This window comes from Gopherus flavomarginatus, chromosome 14 (assembly GCF_025201925.1).
Source record: "Gopherus flavomarginatus isolate rGopFla2 chromosome 14, rGopFla2.mat.asm, whole genome shotgun sequence".
Classification (NCBI taxonomy): Eukaryota; Metazoa; Chordata; order Testudines; family Testudinidae; genus Gopherus; species Gopherus flavomarginatus.
Window position 1 is genome coordinate 6,614,785 of NC_066630.1, and position 23,590 is coordinate 6,638,374.

Genomic DNA, 23,590 nt, shown 5'->3' on the forward strand with positions numbered 1-23,590 from the left:
CCTTACCTTTGTGGAGTGCTTTGAGATCTGTGGTTGAAAAATGCCAAGTGTTGCAATCTAGGACTCAGCTGCTTACCAGATATGAAGTGCCCTGATGCACCGTAAAGACTGGCACGTTTTCCGTATTTTTTAAACGCAAACCAATGAAAGATCCTACTGAACATCAATACAACTTGCATTTATGAAGCATGAAATTAGCAGGAGCAAATGTCTCGCAAGGTCATGTGCCTTTGGCAGCTACTCTGTGATGAGAATGCCTTTCTGAGCTAACCGGATGGCTGATTTTCCTTGTCTGCAAAAACAAAGCGTATTTGTAATAAATACGTTCTCTGAGCTGTAGCCAGGATACTGCAAATATTGCCGAGGTTCTGAAAAGCTGCAACACCTCATTTGGCACCTTTGGGAAGGTAGGAAAGGCCAGCTGCACAATGTGAGCCTGGGCACAGCTTGTTGAATGAAAATCTAAGTCATAGCTGGGAGAGCAGATTTAAAACGAGTAGCATCCTGCAACTCGCTTTGGGACACTGTAAAAATACCAGGTTCAGAGGCTCACCTTTTAGCTTTAATTAAAGGACAGTCCTAAATCCACAGAAAGTGTCTCTGTGGTTTGTTTTAGCAGCTCCAAGGAAGGCCAAGGGGAAGCCCTCTAGACTCAGAGTAACATTCTGCACTGGTTTGAACCCTTCTGTATCAATATCCCTTCGTTCAAACCTGGTCCCCAGCAGGTGATTGGCCATGGTAGAGTCAGGTTCGTGCTGGTTGGGGGCGGGAGGAGGCTCTCGGGAATCTAAGCCTCAGGCTGGAAATTCCAAGATTCCCCCTGGAACTTCAGTTTCAAATCTTGTTTCAGCTCCTCATCCTTCCATGGCATGTGTCCAGTGAGTGCTATGCTCACTGGAGGTGAAACATTAACCCCCTGTGTCCACGCCCCACAGGCAGGACGCTAATTCATGGGAGAGGAGTAGTTTGTCATACTGTCTTAACCCGAATGGCCCCTACTGGCACATCTCCTTGCCCTATTATGCAGCATGCTGTGCCCACCCCACAGCTGCGTGCGTTGCTCTGGTGCACGCGTGTAGTTTGCGAAGTGTTTCCCCTTCCTGAGGGGTGAAGGGCTCAGTCTGCTGTAGAAGTCAAATGTTAAAAAGTGGACGCAGTATTTTAGTGACTGGCCTTAGTCAGAAGGCAACTGGGAGGTGGTCCATAAACTCTGCTCCCAGTCAGTCAGTGCCTGAGTACTGTGGGGTGTTTCCATGTGTGCTGTCACTGGTACAGAGAGAGAGAGACAGACAGACAGACGCGTGCACATGCGCACACACACACGTGTCTGCCCTGGCCTCCCTTCTGGTTTGGCTGTTATGGGGAGGGATGTAAGTTGCACTCTTGGTATGTATTGCACCAAGGCCTTTTGTGGCATCATTAAACCTCAAACGGGGCCAATTCCTGCTACAGCTTTGTAGCGTCTGTTAACACTTCCATCTCCCTCCCCATGCACGCAGCTCTGGCAAAGAGTCTGCAGGGTTTCAGCAGCTATGCAGGGATGGGTGCTCTCTAGCACGGGCTAGGGCGTCATTCAGAGACTCCTCCGGAGTATATGAAAGCAGGGTAAAGTGCCAACTCGGGGTAAGGCAAGAATGACTTAGCCTGGTCTGTGGTATCGGTTAAAGACTGTTCAAGACATACGTGGTAATGTGAAGGCCCTTTTTCAAGTACTCAAGCCAAAATTGAGCCCTGAAGTGTGCAAGTGTGGTACTTGATGAGAATGCATCACACCTGCTTACACCAGAGATGCATTTGACACTCGTTCCTGTTTGTAGACAGGAATCCAGAGGTAATGGATTTAATCTTGAGTCTAAATCTCCTTGGAAACTCTTCTCTGCTGTGCTTGGTCGTCCTAATTTGTCCCCATAGTTTTTTTCAAAAGCGGTCGCTTCTCAGCAGTCCTTGTTAAGTAGCCCCCAGTAGAGAGATCATCCCCCTATTGGAATTAACTTAGTCACCATTTGGGAGACCTAGCTCTTCATTCTCACTGCTCTGCAAATGCTCTGCTGAACTCTGCTACCAAAACTTTGCTGTAAGGAACCTTCTAGTGTTACACACATCTCCTGAGGGCTGAGATTCCCCTGGTGAATGTGATGTCTGACATAAGTAGCTTTGGTGTGCTGGAAACATACCCCATGGTTATAGTTATGAGCAGTAGTTTTGTCGCTGAAAACTTCAAGATAAGTCCTGGGCAGATGACAGTAATCAAAAGAAAATCCCCGAATCAGACAGCAGGATAAAGTTATTTCTGCTCCATTAGTGACTGAGGAGGATGCTAAACGTCATCTACTAGGCATAAACATATTTCAATGGGCATGTCCAGATAACTTCACCCAAGAGTCCTAAAAGAGTTGGCTGAGGAGATTTCTGGCCTGTTGATGATGTTAGATTTTTAATAAACACTGTAATATCAGGGAAATTGCAAAAGATGGAGAGAATGCTAATGTTGTGTCAGTATTCAAAAAGGGCAAGCATGAAGATCCAGGTCAGGCCAATAAACCTGGTATCAGTCCCGGACAAAATAATGTAAAAGTTGATATGGAATTGAATTAAAAGACAGGAATAGAATTAATGCCAGTCAGCATGATTTCATGGGAAATAGATCTTGTCAAACACACCTGATTTCATTCTTTGATGAGATTACAAGTTTGGCTGATAAAGATAACTGCATAGATAATAATACATTTTGGCTTTTGTAAGGCATTTGATGTAGTACTACGTGATATTCTGATTCATAAATTAGCACTATGCAATATCAATGGAGCACATATTAAATAGATTAAGAACTGCCTGACAGATCTCATAAATCAGTTGTCAGTGAGGAATTATAGAGGTGTGTTTCTAGTGGGGTTCCTCAGGCAGCGGTACTAGGCTTGACACTGTTCAATATTTTTATCAGTGATCTAGCAGTAAATATCAAATCACTGTTGGCAAAATTTGCAGATGACAGAAAGATTGGCAGAGTGATAAATACGGATGAGGAGAGGGCAGTTACATAGAGAGATCTGGATCAGTCAGTAAACTGGGCCGATTCAAACAAAATGTGTGTTAATACAGCCAAATGCAAAGTCTAGGAACAAGGGATACAAGCCAGACCTGCGGAATGGGAAAACGTATCCCGGAAAGCAGTGACTCAGAAGGGGATTTCTGGGTCAGAGTGGCTAAGCAACTGAACGTGAGTTCCAAGTGCTCTGGCAAAAAGGGCTGCTGCGATCCATGGGTGTATAAACGGGAGTAGAGAGTAGCTGTGAGGATGTGATTATTCTCTCTGTATCTGGCACTGAGGAGACCGATACTGCAGTGCTGCACACAATTATGATTGCATTTTAAATGGACGTTGAAAACATTGGAGACGGTGCAGAAACTAGTATCAAAAAGAATCAACGTCTGAAGAAAATGCCTTGCAGTAAGAGACTTGAAGATCAGTCTGTCTAGCTGATCACAAAGAAGATTGAGAGATGACTTGATTACAGTGTATAAATGCCTTCCTGGGTGCCAAAGGGCTCTTTAATCCAGTAGAGAAAAGCCTAATGGCTGGATGCTGCAGCCTGACTAATTCAAAATGGAAATTAGGCACAAATTTTTAACGGTGAGGGCGATTTATCAGGGGAAAAAACTACCAAGGGAAGTGACGATTACTGCATCTCTGGGTGTCTTCCAGTGAAAGTGGATACCTTTCCAGAGGGTAAACTTTAGCCAAATGCAAGTTGTTTGGCTGAACATCAGTATAACTGGGTGAAATTGAATAGTCTGCAATATGAACAGATCGGGTGGTCCTATCTGGCCTTAAAATCTATGAATCAGTGAATATAGTTAAAATATAAAAGCCAACAAGCTGGGTTTTCTTCTTTTCGAAAAGAAAAGAATCCATTTTATAGCCAAACACCCCCCCCCCCCGCCCCCAACAAGTGAACTCTGCAGACATGCAGCAGTCTGAGCATTGCACATGAGTTTCTTGTCTTGGAAAAGAATATTGTGTGTTCCTAAATTGGATCCCATTCTCTATCCAGGCACTTCTGTAATTGACCGTGAACATGCTGCAGACGTGCAGTTGGCTGATAAACGCATTGCAAAAACAAGTGGTTGCCAGGATCACATTGCACATGGACACAGTTTCCAAGATTTAGCATGCAAACTGCTGAGACACCTTGGTCCTGGCAGAGCTCTGAGACAGCCAGATCTGCTGATCGCAGCCCTTCAGACAGGAATGGCACAGTCTCTGCAAATAAAATAAAACCACTGCAAGTCCTTTAAAGTTAGAAATCAGGGGACAAAGCAACAGGCTTGGTTCCAGCTCTGCCTGCTCCATGTGGGTGCAAGGTAAGGTGGCATGCAGACATGGCGCTCACTGCTTCATAGAGAGGAATGAGATGAAAATACCTGCAAACGGCACAAGAAGAGATTCACCAGCAGCTTCTTATCATAGCAACCAGTGATTGATACCATCTGAATACCAGTTCTAGGAACCTGCAGTGTCTTCCAGCCGTGATCATTAATGCAGGAGCATGTACCTGTTTAAGAGTTTCTCCTACGGGATTGAATGCCTCCAGCATCTCTCATGTGCAATGGATTGCAAAGGGGATTGTGACACTGATGCTGCAGCTTCCTTTCATATAATGGTGCTGGAGTATTGAATCTGAGCAATCAAAGCTGGCCTTCTATCCTTTTTCCCCAGAGCTACAGAGGGGCTTCATGCAAAAGTCACATGCAGATGTAAAACCCCTTCCTGATTTACAGCCCTTCTGGCCTGGCCTGTTGTGTGGGGGTCTATTTCTAAAGATCTCTGTGCTTTAAAGATCATAGCTGCATTTCTGTAGGCACCACAAGGTTCATTTTATAACACCTTGGTCTCTTCATTCTCAAAGCATTTTACAAACATTCATCTTTGCAGCTCCCTGGGAGGCAGGCAAGCATTCTCATCCCTGTGGTACAGATGGGGAGACTGAGGTGGAGGGAAGTGAGTGTGTCGGGGACGGGGGTTAGAACCTGCAAGCCCCTGGCTCCCAGTCCAGTGCTCAGACCAAGTCTCTCACCACATTGTGTAGCTCCTTGTATGGTCTCCGGTGCATAGCATGAAAAGGGGGTTAAACTAGTCCATTGCATTCCTTGGTAGTAACAGTTTCAGTGCCTCGGTTAGGGTTTGGCTCGGCAAAGAAAAGCCGCTATCCTGATGTGGTTCATTTTCTCAGCATTGGTTTAGAGTGGGTTCTGGTCTCCTGGTTACTCGCTAGGGTTTGGTCTACACTGAAGCCCTGACTGAGGGCTGGGGTTGCAATTCTCACCTTGAGGAGATAAACACAGGCTAGCTCTCACCAAGCTACCATGCTAAAAATAGAAGGTAGGCATGGCAGTGTGAGCAGTGGGACGGGTTAACCACCGCAAGTGCGTGCCCGTCAGAGACCCTGGGTACATACTCAAGCCGGCTAGCTCATCCCACAACTCGTGCTCCTGCAGCTTCCCTCATCCAGGTAGCATGAGCATGTCTCCTCGAGCTGGGAATCACGCCTCCAGCTCCAAGTGTAGACGTACCGCGCGGCAGACGCTGAATGGGAGTTTGTCTGAGTTAAGGGCCTTGGCATTTGGCCCTCGGAGATTAAAGGGGAAGAGAAACTCATCTTCTGTCCAGAGACTGGTTCCTTTCGGTGTTCGACTCCAACCCTGCTTTATAGATAGGAGCTTCCCATGGAACTGTTCACCTGCTCCTGAGACGTCTTGGAGGTGGGAGATCATTGAGCGTGCCCAGCAGTCACTGACCCCCTCTGACCTGGCTAGAAAGGCACACTAGGTCCCTGCAGTGAGACCCCTTCCCCGTCCTTCCTTTTCTTAAAGGTCTCCAGGAGAGAGTCTGCTTTTGTGAATGTTTTTCCTCACTGAGCTGGGTTTGTATCTCTCACTTCGCAGCCCTCTGAGGGAGGAAAATCCATAAAGCAACAGCTGTCTAAAATCCTTCCCAGGGTGGCTGGGGGTGTGTAGTAGAAATGTTTGGTTTCATACTTGGTAATTACTTTGGAAGAACAGGAGCAGAGTTGAGATCACTGGGAAGGCGATTTTCCTGCAAGGGGGAAAGAAAAATAACAAAAATCCTTTTTTCTTCTCTCTGCCTATAATGACTTTCCTTCTTTCATCTGTTCTTCTCTTTTTCTCCATTCATATATCTTGCATGATCTTTAACATGTAACCTTTGTTGACCCTGTTTCTGCTGCCACTCCAGAGGGAACGCTGGAGAGGAAGAGGAAAAGAGGTGTGTCTGTCCGCATTACTTTGTTGCATTTTTACAGTTGCATTGACTCACTTCAGGTCCAAACTTTGCCACCATGGTAAAATGTCTCGGATGCAGGTTGGGCTCAGAAATGCCATCTGCTCAAATGAGAAATGGGCACAAATTCAAATCTGGCTCCACTGTAGGAAATAGGGACAGTGCTATCAGTGAGACTAGAAGAAAACTGGAAGCAATTATATCAGTAATCCTGAGATCTGCTGGATTTTAAAACAAAACGTAATCACAGGCCGCTGCATTGAGGTCTCTCGGTAATGAACTAGCTCCATGGTGGATAGAGCAGTTGATGGTTTGTACTTCTGTTCTCTTCTGCCACTTCACACACTGGCAGCTGGGGGAGGCTCCAGTTTCATGGGCAGTTTTTGGACACAAACTGAGTCTCCTGGCATACGGGGGGAATGTCATTCTATCCTCTCTTCCTTATTTTATTTTTTCCTTTGCTACTGTGAAATGGTGTGGTCTGGTGAGCATTGCTTTTCTCGTGTTCAGTTCCTGACGCCTGAGCGGTGCTGAATCAAGGTATATTCAATCCTCTGCCTTAGTGCGTTTCCAACGCTGCTGTTGCTTTGAGGTTGTGAAGATGTTTTGCTGGTTTGAAATCGTGCCTTTTTATTTATTTATTTGTCTTTAAATTGTGGCTTATGTTTTTTTAAAAAAAAAAGTGCCCATGGGGGGAAGCTAGCAAGTTGCATTGAGAGTTATGTTGAGCTTTACAAGTTCAGGAAGTGATGTACTGGGGATCAGAGTCGAGAACAGACTGGAATTCGGGGCTGGGGAAAGATTCTTTGATTTAAAAAAATTGTTTAGATCTTGATGTCTGATCCTGGAATAAATCATTTCAAGTGACAACAAAAAAAAAGCCTCCCTGAAAAAAAGACTGTTTGGAGCTCACAGATAAGTTCTTGAAAGCGCAGCTAATGTGTGTTGAGGAAGGAAATCGACTCAATTTGTGTAAGCAGAGCACTGCTCAGATTAGTTGCCTGGTGTGAAACTTACCCATGCATGGGGCCTAGACTAAATGGGATTTAATTTATGCAAGGTCTTGTACATCTCCTCTGCATGCAGAGGGGGATGAATGTCAACCCTCATGCATCACAAATCACACTGCTGACCAGAATTGGACGTGCACCTGCTCAAAGCTGGAGTTCTCTGTAGTCCAATATCCTGAGCTTGCTGGTGCATTGCCCTGCTGAGGAGCTAGAATTTTAGAAGCTCATTTTGCAGCAATATTCTTTCCGTAGTACATTGTAAGTAATAGTCAAAGTTTTAATCCACATGCCCTCTAACAGGGATTAAGTGAAGAAACAAATCAATCTCTACAGTTGCCCTTTGTGCCAATATAAAAATCCAAGTATTTTAGAGACATATTTTTTTTCCTTTGCAAACACGATTTCTGAATAACACACCTAGAAGCATCATAAATCTCCCTTAGTCACTTTGCTCTTGTTTTCTCTCAGCAAGAATATACAAAGAGGGCAGAAAAACCTAAATACGCTTCCTCTATAACTGGGACAGTGAGATCTGTATAGTTTTGCTTCCAGCATTCAAAGCACCTTGCTGATTTTTTTTTCCCTGCCTTGGCAGCCTTCAGATTTAGTGCATATATTGGTTGCTATAGTGAACCTGATCCTGACAGACTTTGTGTTTTTAAACCTACGCCTAAACTTTCTAGTATGGCACAGAATTTGGCCCCACAAACTCCACTGAAGCAGCTAAATCCCTTGCAGTTTCTAGGCCCAATCTTGCAAAGCTGTCTAACAAGAACTGAACACATGAGGAAGGGCTTGCTGGATTAGGCCCTACGTGGGAGCAGTCTGAGATAACTATGGCTAGTCACCAGTCCCAGCAGGAATTGACACTTGTTCTAGTTAGGGCTACACTCTGGAATTTGCTGAAAAGATACCCTAGTGCCACCATCTATTTCCAGTTGAAGCAGCACCTCCAACGCCAGGTAGGGTGCAGGCGAGTTAAACATGCAGTGGAAGTTTGTGTGCTGTTCCTTTTATTCTCCTTTTGCCATTCCTCTGTTATTTCTTCTTCCTGTTTCTTTTTCCTTCCCTTTTCTTTATCCTCTTCTGAACCTTGTACATAATCCCCCACCGGATTTCTGTTCAGTAGAGGGCTGTGTGAAACCCTGACCTCCAGTCTTCCCCATGTGCATGTATTAAATGAGTGTAATAAACATACTTAGAATGACTTGTGTCCTGGCATGATAATGGCTTTGTGAAAGGCTCCCTAGTAAAACATCTGTATGGGGAGCCCCGCAATCTCCTCCTGTTTAGTTTTGAATGCACACAGTAACCTTTCATGCGCAATACGTGAGAGGGAGCATACAAAAAAGGTGCTGGCTATGACCGAAATACAACAGGGTGATTCAGTTTCATGGTCAAACATGTCTCGATGTACTTGCATCTAGCTCCTGGAAACAATGTAATGTTCACTGATAACGAAATGCTCGGCAAGAACACAAATGCTGTGTGTATTCTAGGTGATTGCATCTGGCAATCCGCTCGGTTTTATCTCAGTGCTCCTCACTAATGAGAGGAGGGAGTGGATGCAGATTTGTTGGGTAAAGAGCTCAAAATACAGTCCAAAAGGTGCTGATTCACCGGTGCTGTTGGGTATCATCTGCCATGGCTCTTATGCTGCAAAGTATTGATTATTTCAAGGCTTTGTCAGTTCCCCCAAATGGGAATTCAACAAACCTAGATCCTGTTTTCAAGGTTTACTATTTTAAAAGTGAAGTTGCCGTGGCAATAAACTTCATTGATCTTGCTAGACCTCCGGAGGCAAGTTGAGACCATATCTAGCTCAAAATATTCCTTGGAGAATGCAGGCTACATGGCTAGCACTGCGTACTGAGCCCTCAGTAATCCTCACAGGGAGGACTGTTATGTCCCATTTCAAACTTCCTTGAATCAGACTCCATTGATTCGTCAGCTCCCTTCTATTTGATGATTGTCAGCCCACAAAGCCTGTCGGACCTGGCTCACAATGGCCCAGTCTGACGTGCCATGCAGTCTAATCTGGAACTCAGCATAGTAATTAAGGTAGTTGCCTGAGTCGTGTGACTGAAGCCCATGGAAAAGGAGGCATAACTGACGCCTTTTCCCTTGTTATCCAGGAGTCCAGATCTCTCTGCATCTTATTTTTTGGGGGGTGGGGTGAACCTTGACTGAGGCCTGGTCTAAGCCACAGCAGCACAGCCCTGGCACTGGAGCTGTGCCACTAGGGTGTAGACACTTCCTACGTCCGCAGAAGGAGTTTTTCCCGTCCGCGAGAGGTGGTAGCTACATCAACCCAGCTGCATCAGCAGTGGGGGTTAAGGCAAACTAGCTTTGATGCACAGGGTGTGAAATTTTTCACAGCCCCGAGTGATGTAGCTGGGTGGATCTAATTTTTAGAAGCCGACCGGGCCTAAACACAGACGTTACACCCATTTAAATAAATCCATTAAGCTCCCCATCCCCTTCAGTTAAACTAGCACACGTTGGTATGTAGACTGGGCCTGAGACATGGGTGAATACTTTACCTTCATGCTACTGCTTTCAGGGACTGCTGCTCCCAGGCAGTGAACCCCCAACATCCACCCCCAGTAACAGTGGCATTAAAGACAGATTTCAGAGCTGCGTGTGGAAGGCACGTGCTGATGTGTCCCTGCTCTCAAGCTCACTCTTTTGTCATCAGCGTAGGAACTCATTTTCGTGAACAATAAAGCAAGGCACTGCAGATTTCCCTCACAACTGCAGTAAATACCTACAATGTCTGCCAGCTCCAGCCTAGGGAGGCCTCAGCCATTTGCCCAGAAGAGAGAGAGCAGGGCACGGAGGCAGGTGTTCTGCACCTGTGATCTCCTCCAGGCTGCCTTGATATATTCTTCATCAGCTCCACAGTTCCTACAAGCCTGCTGCTGGGTCTCGGCAGCCAGCAGGGTTTGGATGGATGTGAGGGTAGGGAGGGGAGGCTGCACAGGGACTTCCTGCTACAAGATCTGTTTTGTGGTTGCAGGGAGAAGTGGTGTCACATGACCCAGGAGGAGCGTGATGACAGCCTACGGTTTAACGAGAACATCACTTTTGGGCAGCTTGGGTAAGGCACACGCTAATTGACTGATAACACCTGCCTCTGGGTGGCCAGAAGGAGCCTGTCCGTTGTCATCATGGACAAAATCTCAATAAAAAGAGATGAGGACAGAGCTGTGAAGCTTGGAGCGGGGCCCAAGCGTTCAGATTTAGGGCTTTGGGTCGGGTCTCTCTCTGATAAAGAAGAACAGGAATTGTCTGTCTGAAGGGATGAACAGACTGAGGCCAAAGCGAAGGGGTTGTTGGGTTGTTGGCGTTTCCTTCCTTGATTAAACAGCTTCGGTGGTGGAGCCAAATGCTGTCATGGAAATGCTGTCACTCCTGTATTGAGACTGTATTGGAAAACACTAGTGGTTTCTAAAAACTGTATAAAGATTCTCAGAACCAGCATCCTAGTGTCCAGGGTTTTCCAGCCCCTCTTCCTCATGCCTGTCCCCTCCTAAGAGCAAACTCAAGGATTCTCCCGCCTTGATAGGAAGAAATCCACTTAGTTCCTCTCGCCATGGCTCGGACTGGGATTGGAAGACCCCTCCCCTTTGCCCTTGTCACTCTTGTCAGGTGGGGGCTGAAATGGGGTTACCTTGATGGCTGCAGCAGGTGGGGGAAAAGAGGAGAGTTCAACAGACACCCCCAGATTGGTGGGGAAGGTGAGAGGCTGTTTGCAGCCGTCAGGGGGTGTACGCTGAACTCTAGAGCAGGGGGCTTCACCTGTTCCAGACCAGGACTCCTGCCCCATGTAGCAATACAGGACGGGCGGGGTACGCCCAACACTCACACCCCTGACGCCTGTTCCAACCCCCGGACTGTAAGGGACGCCCAATCCCAACACCGCCACATTTTAGGGCGTCCCAGAGCTCAGCTCTGCAGTTAGGCCCGGCCCTACTGGCTAGTTAGTGAAGTGGGAGGAGGGAGTGGTGCAGTCCAGCCTGGGTTTTGGGTGAGAGAGGGGCCGGGGGCTCCGTGGTGACTCTCGGCAGTGCCTGTGCCAAGTGTGTCTCCTCTTCCCCAGCACCTTCACTCACAACATGTTGGCGTTCGGCCTGAGCAAGAAGCTCTGCAACGACTTCCTGAAGAAGCAGGCCGTGATCGGCAACCTGGATGAAGGTAGGGCAGGCGCGGGGGCTGTGCACTGGAACCCAGCACCGTCTCCCAGAGGGAGGGGAATGTGGCTGGTGGGGAGGAGGTGAGGAAGTAATTGATTTCCAAGATGGCTTCCATTCCCAGCAGCAGGCGCATGCCAGGAGAATCCAATTGCAATGGTGGAAGAGAGGGCATATCTGTCAGATACTGTGGGTATCCTGGGCAAAGAGCACTGGCTCCTCCTAATCTATGGCAAGATCAGAATATTTCACTGTATTCTCACTGCCACTGTCTGAAATGCTTGGCATGTTTCTTAACGTACAGGATGGGTCAGATTCGGAGTGCAGCGCTGCTGGAGTCAATGGGGCCAGATCCCCAGATGGGGTCAATTGCTAAAGTGCCAGTGAAGTTAATGGTCCCAGATTTCCTGCTGGTGTGAACTGCTGCAGCTTCATTGGAGTAACTAGGGCCAGATCCACAGCTGGTGCAAATGGGCACCGTGCCATTGCTTTCAATGGGGTTAGATCCCCAGCAGGTGTCAGTTAATGTAGCTCAGGGCGATTACAGTGGAGAGATGCCACTTCACCCCAGCTCCCAATCTAGCCGTGTGTGTCGTTGGTTTGTTTACAGTTCAAGACTCACTTGGGGAAACTCACCATCCAGTAGTTTCTAAACCAAATAAAAAAACAAAAATGCTGGTACCTTGGTAGTTGTGTCACTGCCTTGATTTATTTAAAAAGCCCCCAGAACCCTTCGGACAGGGTACCACCCTCCTTCTCCTTTCATCTTTTCAGAATGATAAACCGTGGCCTCACAATCTCATTTTCTCTTTGCATTGCAGAGCAAAACAAGCTGCTTAGTGATCACATTGAGCAAATGGCTGCCGAATAGCCGTCTAGCCTGTGTCCAGCGTTTGGAGAGAGGCGGAGAGGCGCGGCAGTGGGTGTGGGTGCGGAGTGGGAGGACTTCTCCTCCTCCGAGACCACCCACAACTGAAGATGGGCTACGTAAAACCACCGCAATAAACCTGCATGATTGTCAGCAAACCTTAGAGCTGCGCCGTGCAGCCCGTAGAAATAGGAGCTCAAACAAAACCAACTCTTTTCAGATGCTCCTTCATCCCTGAGCCCCGTCACATTGTCCGAGTCGAATATTCCAAGAGGTGTTTTTGTCTGTAAAATGGAGTAACTGCTCAAGATCCCTGTGTGTTTATGTGGCTCGGGGGAGGGGCAGGATTGCTGTATCCCAGGCACCAAGGAGGTGCCTTGCACTGGCCATGCTGCTGAAAACTTTGTTTCCTGATGTGACTGCTTCAGTAGCCAACGGCTGATGAGATCAAGAGGTACTGTAGGCAGGGTGGGGGGTTGGATGTAAAGGGTGGGAATTAAATGGTAGCACTAGGTGCTTGTTACTTTAGAAGGTTGGTACCCAGCAGCTAATCCAGGTGAAAACAGGACTTTAAGCCCCCCAGCTCAGAGATCAAGAGCTGTACCCTCCTTGTAGTGCATCGTGCATTGAAAGCTTATCCACAACAGTTGCACCCTGCGTTTTGCTCTGACAGATTAGCAGCTGCTGTGATAAGAACCAGCTTTGAGATCAGAGCGATCTGTCCCATCATCTGGTTTGACCTGCTGTTCTGCAGTCAGGTGGGATGGTGCCCTTGCAGTTTGCACAGAAAGGAAATGATTACTTCCATTATTGGGGCTAGAGAGGGAGAGAATTCTTTAGTGACACAATCTGGACAGATGGGACCGCTCTGGGAAAGGGTAGGAGACTGTTCGTGGAGCTGCAGGTAGTCTGATTTTGTGTCAAAATGCATTTCGTTATCTATCTGAAAACGTCGCTCTTGGTCTGGGTGATAGGCAGGCATAGAGAAACTCATGCAGATCTTTCTACTGCAGTCAGAGAAACGTAGTAACTGGCTAACCAGCCCCCTCCTTCAATACGAAGATTCTTCCACGGTGACCCTTTGAGAACATGACTGTATTTGCTTCAAGGGAAAGCGGGTGAAGTTTGTACATCTCAGTGTGAGGGCAAATAAAGGAACTTCCTTAGTACGCGCGATAGACTGGTGGCAGCCCTATTGGGGGGAATCTGTAGTGGTCCACAGCCGTCAGCTGGAGAGAGGAGGAGAGGGGTTGCTTTGCTTGGGTTCTGTTGGTAGAGATGGTAAAGCAGCAGCAGGACGACCTTCTTCTCCCTTCTGCATTTTCTCTTGCAGATTCTAAATTGCTCTGAAAATCCTCAGGTGGCGCCTTCCCACTGTGAGATGCTCGGCAGAGGCAGCTGCCCACTCCACGAGAGTTTCACCCCATTTCAGTTCGCTCCGTGGAGCAATGGAGTGGAGTTCAAGGCTTGGATGTGGAATTATATGGGATGAGAGTCTGGCCCCCAGGTGGGGGAGGAACTCTAGGGCAGGAGGCACCCCAAAAATGATTGGAGCATGGCGTGTCCTTGTGACTTGCCCCAGTACATAATAAACCCAGATTAATTTTCCTGTTAACCACCGCTTCCAGTCACCAGTTTTTCAGATGTACCAGACCAAACTGATGCGTGTCTGTTTGTACTTCCAGTGCAGGTGCAACCTGCACACCTCCGGGGTGCTAGTGAGTCACTCAGCCTCTGGCTTTCTCCGTGCCAGGCTACAGATCGTGCTGTTCTTGTTCCAAGTGGAAACGAAATATCAATCTTATTATTTTCCCACAAATTTAATCATCCTCCGTTCTCCTTCCTGACCCCTCCTATACCAATCAGCCTCATGAGCCATCTTGAAATGGCCTTTTGTAAATACTCATTTTATTCCTGGCCTTGAGTGTTTCCAACCTCCTGGGTATATTGTAATCAGTAGAGCAGAGTACACAGACTTTCATTTCTTTCTGGGTCCCTTGTTACCAGTGTGGCATGCAGCGTGCATCAGTGAATCTTGGGTGTCAAGTGTTTAGAAAGGGATGGAGTGATTAGAATTATCCAGGTATAATACCAGTGACTTTAAAAGAGGCCGTAGGCTTTACTATATAAACTTTTTTTTTTTGGTAGGAGCAGATGGCTAGATAAAAATGGGAACTTTGTAGCAAAACTCAGGGACCTTAGAGATCAGTGCTGGAATTTCTTCTAGAAAAGCCTTATGCAAGGGAAATGGGATTGCTTCTCCCGTGGGAACATAAGGTGTGTCGGAAGACCACGTTAAAGGCTGTGGCGCACAGAGACATGCAAAAGGCAGGCAAGCTTTGAGCCTCTTCACATGCTCGGCTGTCAAACAAGGATTTACAGCCTAGCACACTCTAATTTACAATAGAAATCGTGCAGTTGTCTACTTCAGAAAATGAAATGCTTCTTGTGTTGTGATGTTCAGGTGACCATTTTGCTGTGTGTTCAATGCTTTGTCTCCAAAAGTATTACCATCGCTGAACTCTGTGTTTACGTGAGCTTGCGTTTCAAGGGATGTTTGTCCGGGGCTGCTCTGCTCTTGGTTACGTCTTGTAAGATTCATAGTGTTGCAGGTTTGTTTTAATGCAGCCTCTTGACTTGTTGGCCCTGCAGTGTAACTTCCTAAATCTATAGAATGGTATTTAAAATCGTGAGTAACCTCCTGTGAATATTCCCAGTCACGTTGAGATTTTGAAGTGCTGTGTGATTCTTCCCAGCCCCCGAAGCAAGCCAGTAACTGTAGACTGATGCTCAGGAAATGAAGAAACATCCTACATAGTTGTTTGTAAAAGTGCTAAAGTCTCCTTGGAGTGTCGGAAGCTGCGGCATTTGCTGTTGGGTATGCAACCAAATATTGTGGTGTTCATGAGCTCTGGGGCGAATGATCCTTTTCCTGCAGATTGCAAATGCAGTAGATCTGCTGCTTCTGATCCATGCAAGTTTTAATGTGTCCATGTTGTCGTCAGTTACTACTAAGACTTGTTGTTCAGCATGCGTTAATAGGAAAAGTCCGTGCTTTGGTCCTGGGTTAAAAGGCAGAAGCCACGACTAAGTGCAAATGGGAGAGATCCCAGAGCAGTCTAAGGAGAACGTGCTTTAGGGTTTTGTTTTTTTTCAATATTATTAAGTGGGAGCAGCTGAGTAGCACAAGGCAGTAAAGCCCTCTGTGTTTCCCACACCTCCCAGAGTTGCCTCTCTTTGCCCATGGTATCTAGCAAACAGCCCAGTTGCCAAGTGTCGCTCACTGTCACAATCCTCTGCCTCAGCCCTTTCATGTCAGAGCTGCTTTGTGCCAAGTACACCTCTGGGGAATACTCTGGTCACTGCTCTCTTGCGAGGCTCCCGAGACTCCCTTCCCCTGTGGAATGTGGGAGAGCTGAGGCACTCAGGATCCCAGAAAGCTTGACAGATGGCAGATGCTTCCCAATAACCTCTTCCCCCCCCTGCCCCTGAGACACCCAAGGAGGGAGTATGAGGGGAGCTGTGCCAGCCTTTCAGGGTCCTTATCCCCACTTGGAAAAGAGGCAGACATCCGGGATCCAGTGGCCATCCATGACAGGTGGCCAGCCTGACTCATAGGGCTGTATCTTCTCTCCTGGGCCTGTCCAGCATAGGGACGCAGAGGTCAACTCCTTGTTTGCTCTTGGATTGGGAGCAGCCACAGAGACACACACGCACCCTGCTCAGATCCCCAGAGTGCTCTGCTGGGAGAAAAGCTAGGTTCCCTGCAGAAGTTAAGTTAGGAGACCACTGTCTGTGGAGCAGCCAGCTGGATTGGAGGGAGATCTTGACTGCACTAGCCAGGGCCAGCAAAGCACTCAAGCCATATGCAAAACTTTAAGCATGTGACTAGACCTACTGACATCACATGATTCAAGTTGCACACACATAGGTATGTAAGCACTAGGCTGGCTCAGGGCCCCCAGCCCTGATGACCTTTCCCATCAATTGTTTTAGTTTATGAACTTTACCCCTTTTCTTCTTCCAAGCTGTGTCTTCGGGGGTAACCTCCTGTCCCTCAACACCATGCAAGGTCATGTTGGTGCAATGAGGATTTTAATGTCACGAGATTCATCTCCGTAGCAAGGAGCTGCTGAGTCAAACCCTCCCTGTAATTACCGGCCTTGGGAGCTGCAGCACCTGTTTAAAAAAACAAACTGTGACAGCCTTAAGGCTTCAGAAATGAGCTTTGCTACCTAGCTTTTCCTTCCCCAGGCACCCCAGCGCCACCCTCCAGATCCAAGTAGAAATGCATTGACTTTGGTGTGTGTCAGTGTCTCTGGCATAGGCTGAGCCTTGCATTTCTGAGCCAGAGTAAATACAGTGATGAGTCAGGGGGTGGGGCAACGGTGAGACCCATTCTAAAATCCCCTCTGTGCCGCATGGAGAAAGGGCTTTGGCAAAGTCAGTTTCAGGTTTGTGCTCTTCAAGCTGTGGAGGCTGGTTTTAGATTTCACCTTGGAGATGTAGTAGAAGTGATGAAGGCCCTCTTCACTAGCCTGTCAGGAAAAGTAACCCCCAGCCGAGATGACCAGCACCCCAAGACAGCACTCTGCCTGGGAGAGAGAGTTTGACACATTGGCCTGTTTTTCCCCTTTGAGATCTCTTGAGACACACAAGGAATGATTGCAAGGTGGAATGCGAAGGGTTCCAATCTGTGCAAATACATGAGAGTTGAGCCCTTCGCTCTAAAGTGTGCAGAATTGCCAAGAATCTCAATTGTACACATTACTTTTGGTACCTAACCCCCAGGCGGACTCCTGTGGGACGTGCTTGTCCGTAATTGTGCAAATGTGGTACTGAACTTGGGGGAAAGCCAGGCCAAGGAGAACTGGGAGCACACACTCTGTTCCATCCTGATTCCCAAAGGGGGGATGAATTTGAATGTTGCATCACCTAACTAAAATTCAGTGGTTGTCGCTTTCCTAAGAATTGCTGGTATGGGATGTATTTGCCTAGAATTGTATTGTTTGGGGAGAAATCGCTGCTCTAGGAATGTAGCCTGCACTTAGAATTTTATTCTGCTGCTTGGTGGGTTGATGGACGTAGGGGCAGCTGCAGCAGTGAACTCTCCACTCTTGGCTGGTAGCCGATGATCGTCAAAGTGTGGCATACAATATGTCTGATCTCAATCTCTCATCATTTTTCTTTCCTGAATTCTGCTGTTTTCTTCCACCACTAGAAAAGTTTAGCAGTGAAAACATGTTATTTGCACGTGTATTTTTTCTAAAAAATATAAAAATTTAAAAAAACCTAACGCAAATGCAAAGAAAATGTTTAAATGTGTTGCCCCACGTTACAGAATGTTTGCTTCCATTGGGGTTCCAAATGCTGTATTTTACTCTTTGTATAAATATAATTATATATATATATATATTTGGTCTGAGTTTGACTTTGACACTGTATTTAACACACTTTGCCATATCATGTGCAGAGGGTGATTGTTAGACAACTGATGTGTTGTACTGGGATTATGTGACTTGATTTCCCAAGAGATCTTGGTTTAAGGATTTTGTTTGAGAATATTTTAAGCCTGAAGACTGAGAGGGCTAAATAATGCATTCTTGTTTTGGACTGTGGTGAGGGATTGGAATAAATTGTCTTTAAACCCCTCCTTTCTCCCCACTCCCAATCAACTTCCTTACATTTAGCACATCACTGTATATTAAGCGTGAGGAGTGTTTTGGTTTTTGTAGCAATATCAGTGCATGAAGAAGCAATGTTCCCATTCTCCCCCCCTTTCCCCATCTGATTATTTGCAGTATTTCCCCATGTCTCATTCCATTCAGTCCCCCTTCACACTTCTCCCTGTACTAACCTACTTTTTACAAACGATAACGTTGTTGCACCTTTTTAAAGCATGAGCATTTGCCCTGGAGATGAGGAGCCAACAAAGCCTGATTTATTTTTTCCCTACACTGAATCTTTTTGAGAATGGCCTGAAGATCCCATAGTGGAGATGGGATTCTGTAGAAGCCCCAGGGCATTTCACTTTGCTGTATTTTAAAAAGCAATTATTCAATGTTAAGATATAAAAGGAATTTCCTTTGAATAATGGGCTTTGGCTTTCATACTCCCCCTGCTGTTTAGCAAATCTAACCCAGGAAGCTTATTTAAAACTCTGTATCCACGTGGGGATTAATCTGCAAAACTAGCCTTGCAAACCTATTTCCATACAACAACCACCTTTCCCCCCGCCTGTAAAAATGGTAATTATCCTCGCCAGTAAAATCAGTTCCCAGATGATGCTTTGCATATACAATAGAACAAAACCGAGTGTAAGATTTCCTTTGCAAGACATCTCCGTCCCCAGCTACCACCATGTGTGCACATGGGCCCAGACACCTGATGCAACTTGTCCTCTTCTCTCAATGGTGGGGCTATAAAATATTTCCTGGGGGAGAGGGTGGGAGGAAAACAGTTTCCAATGAGAACAGGAGTGCTGCACTTCTAGATCTCTGGTTCAAATCTAGCCTGACTGGTGGGTAGTGGCCAGGTCTCCTCCCTTTTTGTCAGCTGTTCAGTGACTAGTGTGAAACAAATTGGTATAGATCCCAGATCTCCTGCATTTCAGTCCAGTGCTCTACCCACTAAACAAGCCTGCCTCCTTATAGATTGTTTTGTTCAGGGAACTAGTCATAAGCCATAAAAGCAAAATAACTTTTGCTAGTGTAAGCTGTGCCTCCACAGTGAGGTTTTACTGGACTAGCCACGCTGCCAAACCCTTTCTAGGGTACGTCCACGCTGCATATGGAGGTCTGGTTGCTGTGCAGGCAGTACACCCACATTAACTCGCAACGAGTAACAATAGCAGTGCAGGTGCAGCAGTGCAGACCCAGCATGGCCTAGCAACTCGAGTATTTAGCCAGGGTCCCGGGCAGGCTTGTATGGGAGCAGCTAACCCTCTCTAGGACCTAGATTGCAGCTAGTGTGGGTACCCTTGTTCTTGCCGCAGCCACGCCTTCACCTTGTGTAGTTGTACCCATCGCGTAGACAAGACCACGTCTTAGCAGTATGAGGGCCTCAAAACTGTATGCACAATGTCATGAGTGCCTTGCTGCTAAAGACCAGACTGCTTTCAAATCGGAGTCGCTAGTGTTCTGTGGCATTTCTAGGACTGATTTGTGTGCTCTCACATTAAGGAAGATGGACTAATTATAAGGAGAATAACAAACAGCTGCCACAGTTTTATGACCATCCTTAGGGCACTAGACATATTTCACAGTTGGGGGAGTGGGGAAATGGATCGACTTGCAGCCTTTGCTTAAACATTTTATAGGACTTTTTCTACATGGAGAAATTTGGTCATGGTCCAATTACTGTTCAAAAATGGGCAAATGCAGATGTGAGCTCACAGTGTGACAGATAATGCCTTTTATTGCTGATCACTGATTGTTTACTCACCACTTCACAGCAGAAACCCATCTATGTTATATAAGAAAGTCCGTGTATCTTCTTAAAACCTCTGTAATCCAGCATGAGTGTGGAGAGCAGCTTGGTTTTCCACAATGCGTATGGCCAATGTAAAAAAAAATGGATCAGTCTGAGAGGCAGGCTCTATCTTCCAATATACCTGCACTGTTAGCCAATCCACTCCAACGCTCATGTGACTTTCAGCGCCTAACACACTCCCCCGAGTCACATGAGGCATGGCATGGCAGTGCCACGGACACATTGATCCCATTTCTACAGCACAGGGTGTCTGTAACCAAGAGCTTGGTTCTGCTTTGGGGGCAGTCCCGGGCAATCGGCTTCCTACAGGAGCTGGTAAGTTGTTTGGAAGCCTGTCTGGATACACATCAGTGTTTATTTAAGGAGGCGCAGTCCAATATTTGTTGGCTATTGTATTTCGTATAGGAAATGCTCTGATTCGTCCAGACAGCAGCTGCCCTAGTATCACTTTCCCGGGCACAGGAAGCAAGATTCAAAACCCATTGAAGTGGATGGGAGTCTTTCCACTGATTTCAATTAATGTGGCCCTAGATCTTTCCCTGGGCCATGCTGCTAAGGGCTGAAGCCATGTGTAAACACATTGACTGCCTAAAAGTCTGCTTCTCCCTTTGACCAGGGGGCCAGACGGTTGGACTTCAGCTGAACACCAGCAGAGTTTCCACTTGACACCAGCTTCTTTTCCATGCAATTGACTTGCGCGAGGGTGCATAGCCACACATTTGATAGAGGGCCCCTACTTTCTAAAGTGAGACTAGTGTTGGCTCTGTTTTGTCCATGGCACATACTGGGAGGGGCACAAATTGAGAAGGGAAGCTAAATATTTGGTAACTTTCAAAGTTCTGGGTCCATTTTCCTGTTCCGCTCATTCAAATCAACAGTAATAAGAGATATCAGAAATTGAAGATGCTTTTTGCACTAGAGCGAACTCTTGTACAACAAAGACAGGAGGGGATGTTTGTTCTAGGGTGACCAGATGTCCTGATTTCATAGGGACAGTCCCAATTTTTGGGTCTCTTTCTTATATAGGCTCCTATTACCCCCCCCTCCGTCTCAATTTTTCACATTTGCTGTCTGGTCACCCTAGTTCTCCCAGGGGGAAAACAGGCGAGTGTGCTCAGTAGAACTGTCAAGGAGGCTCAGTTCCCTCACAGTACAATAGCCCCCTGATCTGTCTGACTTTAGCTTGGTCCCAGGACCAGGTAATTACGCGTAGGTCCCATCGGCACTGCAACCTAGCTATGCTATCCCCTCAGGTAGTTGTATTTGTATCATTGGCAGGACATGACTAGAAACTGGCTTTGCACAACACAGTTGTTCACAGTACAGTGGCTCTGACCAGCTGGGGTAAGGAGTCTTCCCCCTTGAGAATGGGCAGGATGGTGAACGTCCCCAAAACCCGCAGGACTTACTGCAAAAAATGTGGAAAGCACCAGCCCCACAAAGTGACCCAGTACAAGAAGGGCAAGGACTCTCTCTATGCTCAGGGAAAGAGGAGATATGATCGGAAGCAGAGTGGTTATGGTGGTCAGACAAAGCCTATCTTCCGTAAGAAGGCCAAAACCACAAAGAAGATTGTGCTGAGGCTTGAGTGTGTGGAGCCCAACTGCAGGTCCAAGAGAATGCTTGCCATTAAGAGGTGCGAGCACTTTGAGCTGGGAGGAGACAAGAAGAGAAAGGGCCAGGTGATCCAGTTCTAAACTCCATCCTGTTCATTGTTATGGAATCCATTAAAGTTTGTAAAAGAAAAAAAAAAAGAGAATGGTATTGTAAAATCCAGTTATAGACTTTCTACAGGTAGTTCCTAACTCTACCCCCTTTTGGTGAGAACTTGGCCTGCTTCCCTCGCCCATGCGACCTGTGACCTTTCAGCCCTTTGGAGAAGATTGGATGTGTTCAGTACAAAAGCCTAGCGGGGAGAGGGAAGAGCCTGCCTGTTGAGTTCAGTCTCTCACTGTGCTCTGCCCTCTATTGAAATACTGTGGTTTCTTTCCCATAAATGACTTTTCCCTGCACACCACCCTTGAGTACCAGCTGAAAGCAAGAAGCTGAACATGCCGCTCCTAGGGCTTTGCAAGCTGATGGCCATGCTGGCCCTGGGGGGCATGCAGTTGCCACTGGCCCCCACCCGAGCTACTGCAGAGCAGTGAGACCCCCCCTTGGCAAGGGAAGGAGACCTGTACATGCTGGGGCTATTCCGAGTCTGCGACACCAGGCTGCACAGTTTTGAGTAAGACGATGGGAAGTCTCCGAGCTCCCTAACCAGCCCTGTCTTTGCTGGGAATGTGTGGTGGGGTAGTGGGAAGTAAGCAATATGAGGACAGTAAGCCAGGTAACTGGGCTAAGATAGATGGGCCAGCTGGGGTTTTCCAGGCAGGGGAAGGTGCATGGCTGGGTTGTGCGGGAATCGCTGCTATGGGCTAACTCTGATTGTCCAGCTGTTCTGGGGAAAGACCGTTCAGCAGGGGATGAAAAGTCAAGTGCCCACTTCCCTGATTTCTTTCCTCCTCTCAGTGAAGCTGTTAATGAACAACTGCTGGTGACTTTTAAGCCTTGACTACAGAGTGATCCATGGCCACCAGGGAGTGGCTCAATCATCTGGTTTGCCACCCCTAGGTGCCCTGAAGCTGCAGGTCCAAATCTCATTGGGAGACAACCTGGCTCTTTGTTCTGCTGAAGCGGACATGCTGAGTATTTCAGAGGAGACCTTACAAACCCAAATCCTACCTAGTCCATGGATAGCAATGAACCTGTGAAGATTTTCCATAGACACAGGAATTCCCCCGCTGTCCTTGGCCAAAATTGCCACCAGCCCATCCTGTTACCTAATGTGATGTGTACCAGCAGGCTGCTGCTTTATCGCTTTCCACTCGAGAAGCAGCTGCATTTCAGAGGTGTATGACGTCATTCCCTTGTGTGTATAGGCTCCATTTACATTAAAGTTGCATCTAAAAATATCATTACTCTCCTGTTTGCCTGACTCTGGTGGCCTTATTGGAGGCATCATGCTGGCTGTTTTTGCCACACTGGTTTTGCTATGAACAGTGTACACACAGCAGTCACTCAGGGTAAGGCATCCCAGGGACATGGCCCTGTAGTGTCTCTAGTATTGTATGTCAAATTTCCTTGTGGGGGAGATTGGTACAGAATCAGCGTTCCTCTCTAAGCAAGTTATTTGCTACCTTGGATGGCGAGACCTGGAGATACCAGCTGTGTGAAAGAAAAAGCAAAGATTCTAAAGGAGAGATCAGTAGGAGTCCTGTGTTAGGAAGCCTCTATTTACCAGTGGAGATCACACCCCATGAGATCTGCCAGGTCGTTCGCCGCATGGATTTTACGCAGCCTTACACAGCAGCCTGTTTTGCTTTGATTCCCAGTCTCCAGCTGTACGTCCTTGCCCAGGCATTCAGGTTTGCCGTGCCTCATGCCAGCCAAGATGGGGCTGGCTCCTTGGGGTATAAGCTGGTTACGTACTGCGAGCAGCCCCCGGGCTGCTCTGAGAAGATCCTCAATGGAATGGACAGGGCTCACAGGGTAAGAGCACAAACCATTGTGACTATCTTCTAAGCAGGCATGGAGCCAGCATGCTCGCTCTTCGTTAACGTGCTGCAGGTGAGTGATGGCCTCTGCCAATTAACGGCAGGCAGAGGAAGGAAAGCATCCCAAGCGGGTGCTGGGAGGGAGGATACCCTCCCTCTTCCCATCCCCCCCCATAACCTTAGTGTAGGGTGAC

General features: G+C 47.2%; 2 protein-coding genes across 9 annotated transcripts in view; both read left to right on the forward strand.

Moving 5' to 3' along the window:
* The window catches only part of KIAA0513 (KIAA0513 ortholog), an 86,634-nt gene extending 68,856 nt beyond the window's left edge, over positions 1 to 17,778 (forward strand). For 6 of the 8 annotated variants that reach the window (XM_050923231.1, XM_050923232.1, XM_050923234.1 and 3 more), the window contains 4 exons: positions 6,254 to 6,283; positions 10,328 to 10,408; positions 11,411 to 11,505; positions 12,323 to 17,778. In XM_050923231.1, the coding sequence (XP_050779188.1) occupies positions 6,254 to 6,283; positions 10,328 to 10,408; positions 11,411 to 11,505; positions 12,323 to 12,372 (256 nt within the window). In that variant the 3' untranslated portion in view covers positions 12,373 to 17,778. The remainder of the gene's footprint in view (positions 1 to 6,253; positions 6,284 to 10,327; positions 10,409 to 11,410; positions 11,506 to 12,322) is intronic. The other 2 variants (XM_050923235.1, XM_050923237.1) reach the window with 1 other exon arrangement.
* A 3,451-nt stretch (positions 17,779 to 21,229) lies between these two features.
* On the forward strand, positions 21,230 to 21,619 carry LOC127034418 (60S ribosomal protein L36a). Its single transcript, XM_050923244.1, has one exon. It carries the CDS (start codon positions 21,237 to 21,239, stop codon positions 21,555 to 21,557), a length of 321 nt encoding a protein of 106 aa, XP_050779201.1. The 5' UTR covers positions 21,230 to 21,236; the 3' UTR covers positions 21,558 to 21,619.
* Positions 21,620 to 23,590: the final 1,971 nt, after the last annotated feature.

Excerpts from the sequence above, each read along its gene's own strand:
- LOC127034418 (XM_050923244.1), top strand. The coding sequence starts at position 21,237 with ATGGTGAACGTCCCCAAAACCCGCAGGACTTACTGCAAAAAATGTGGA.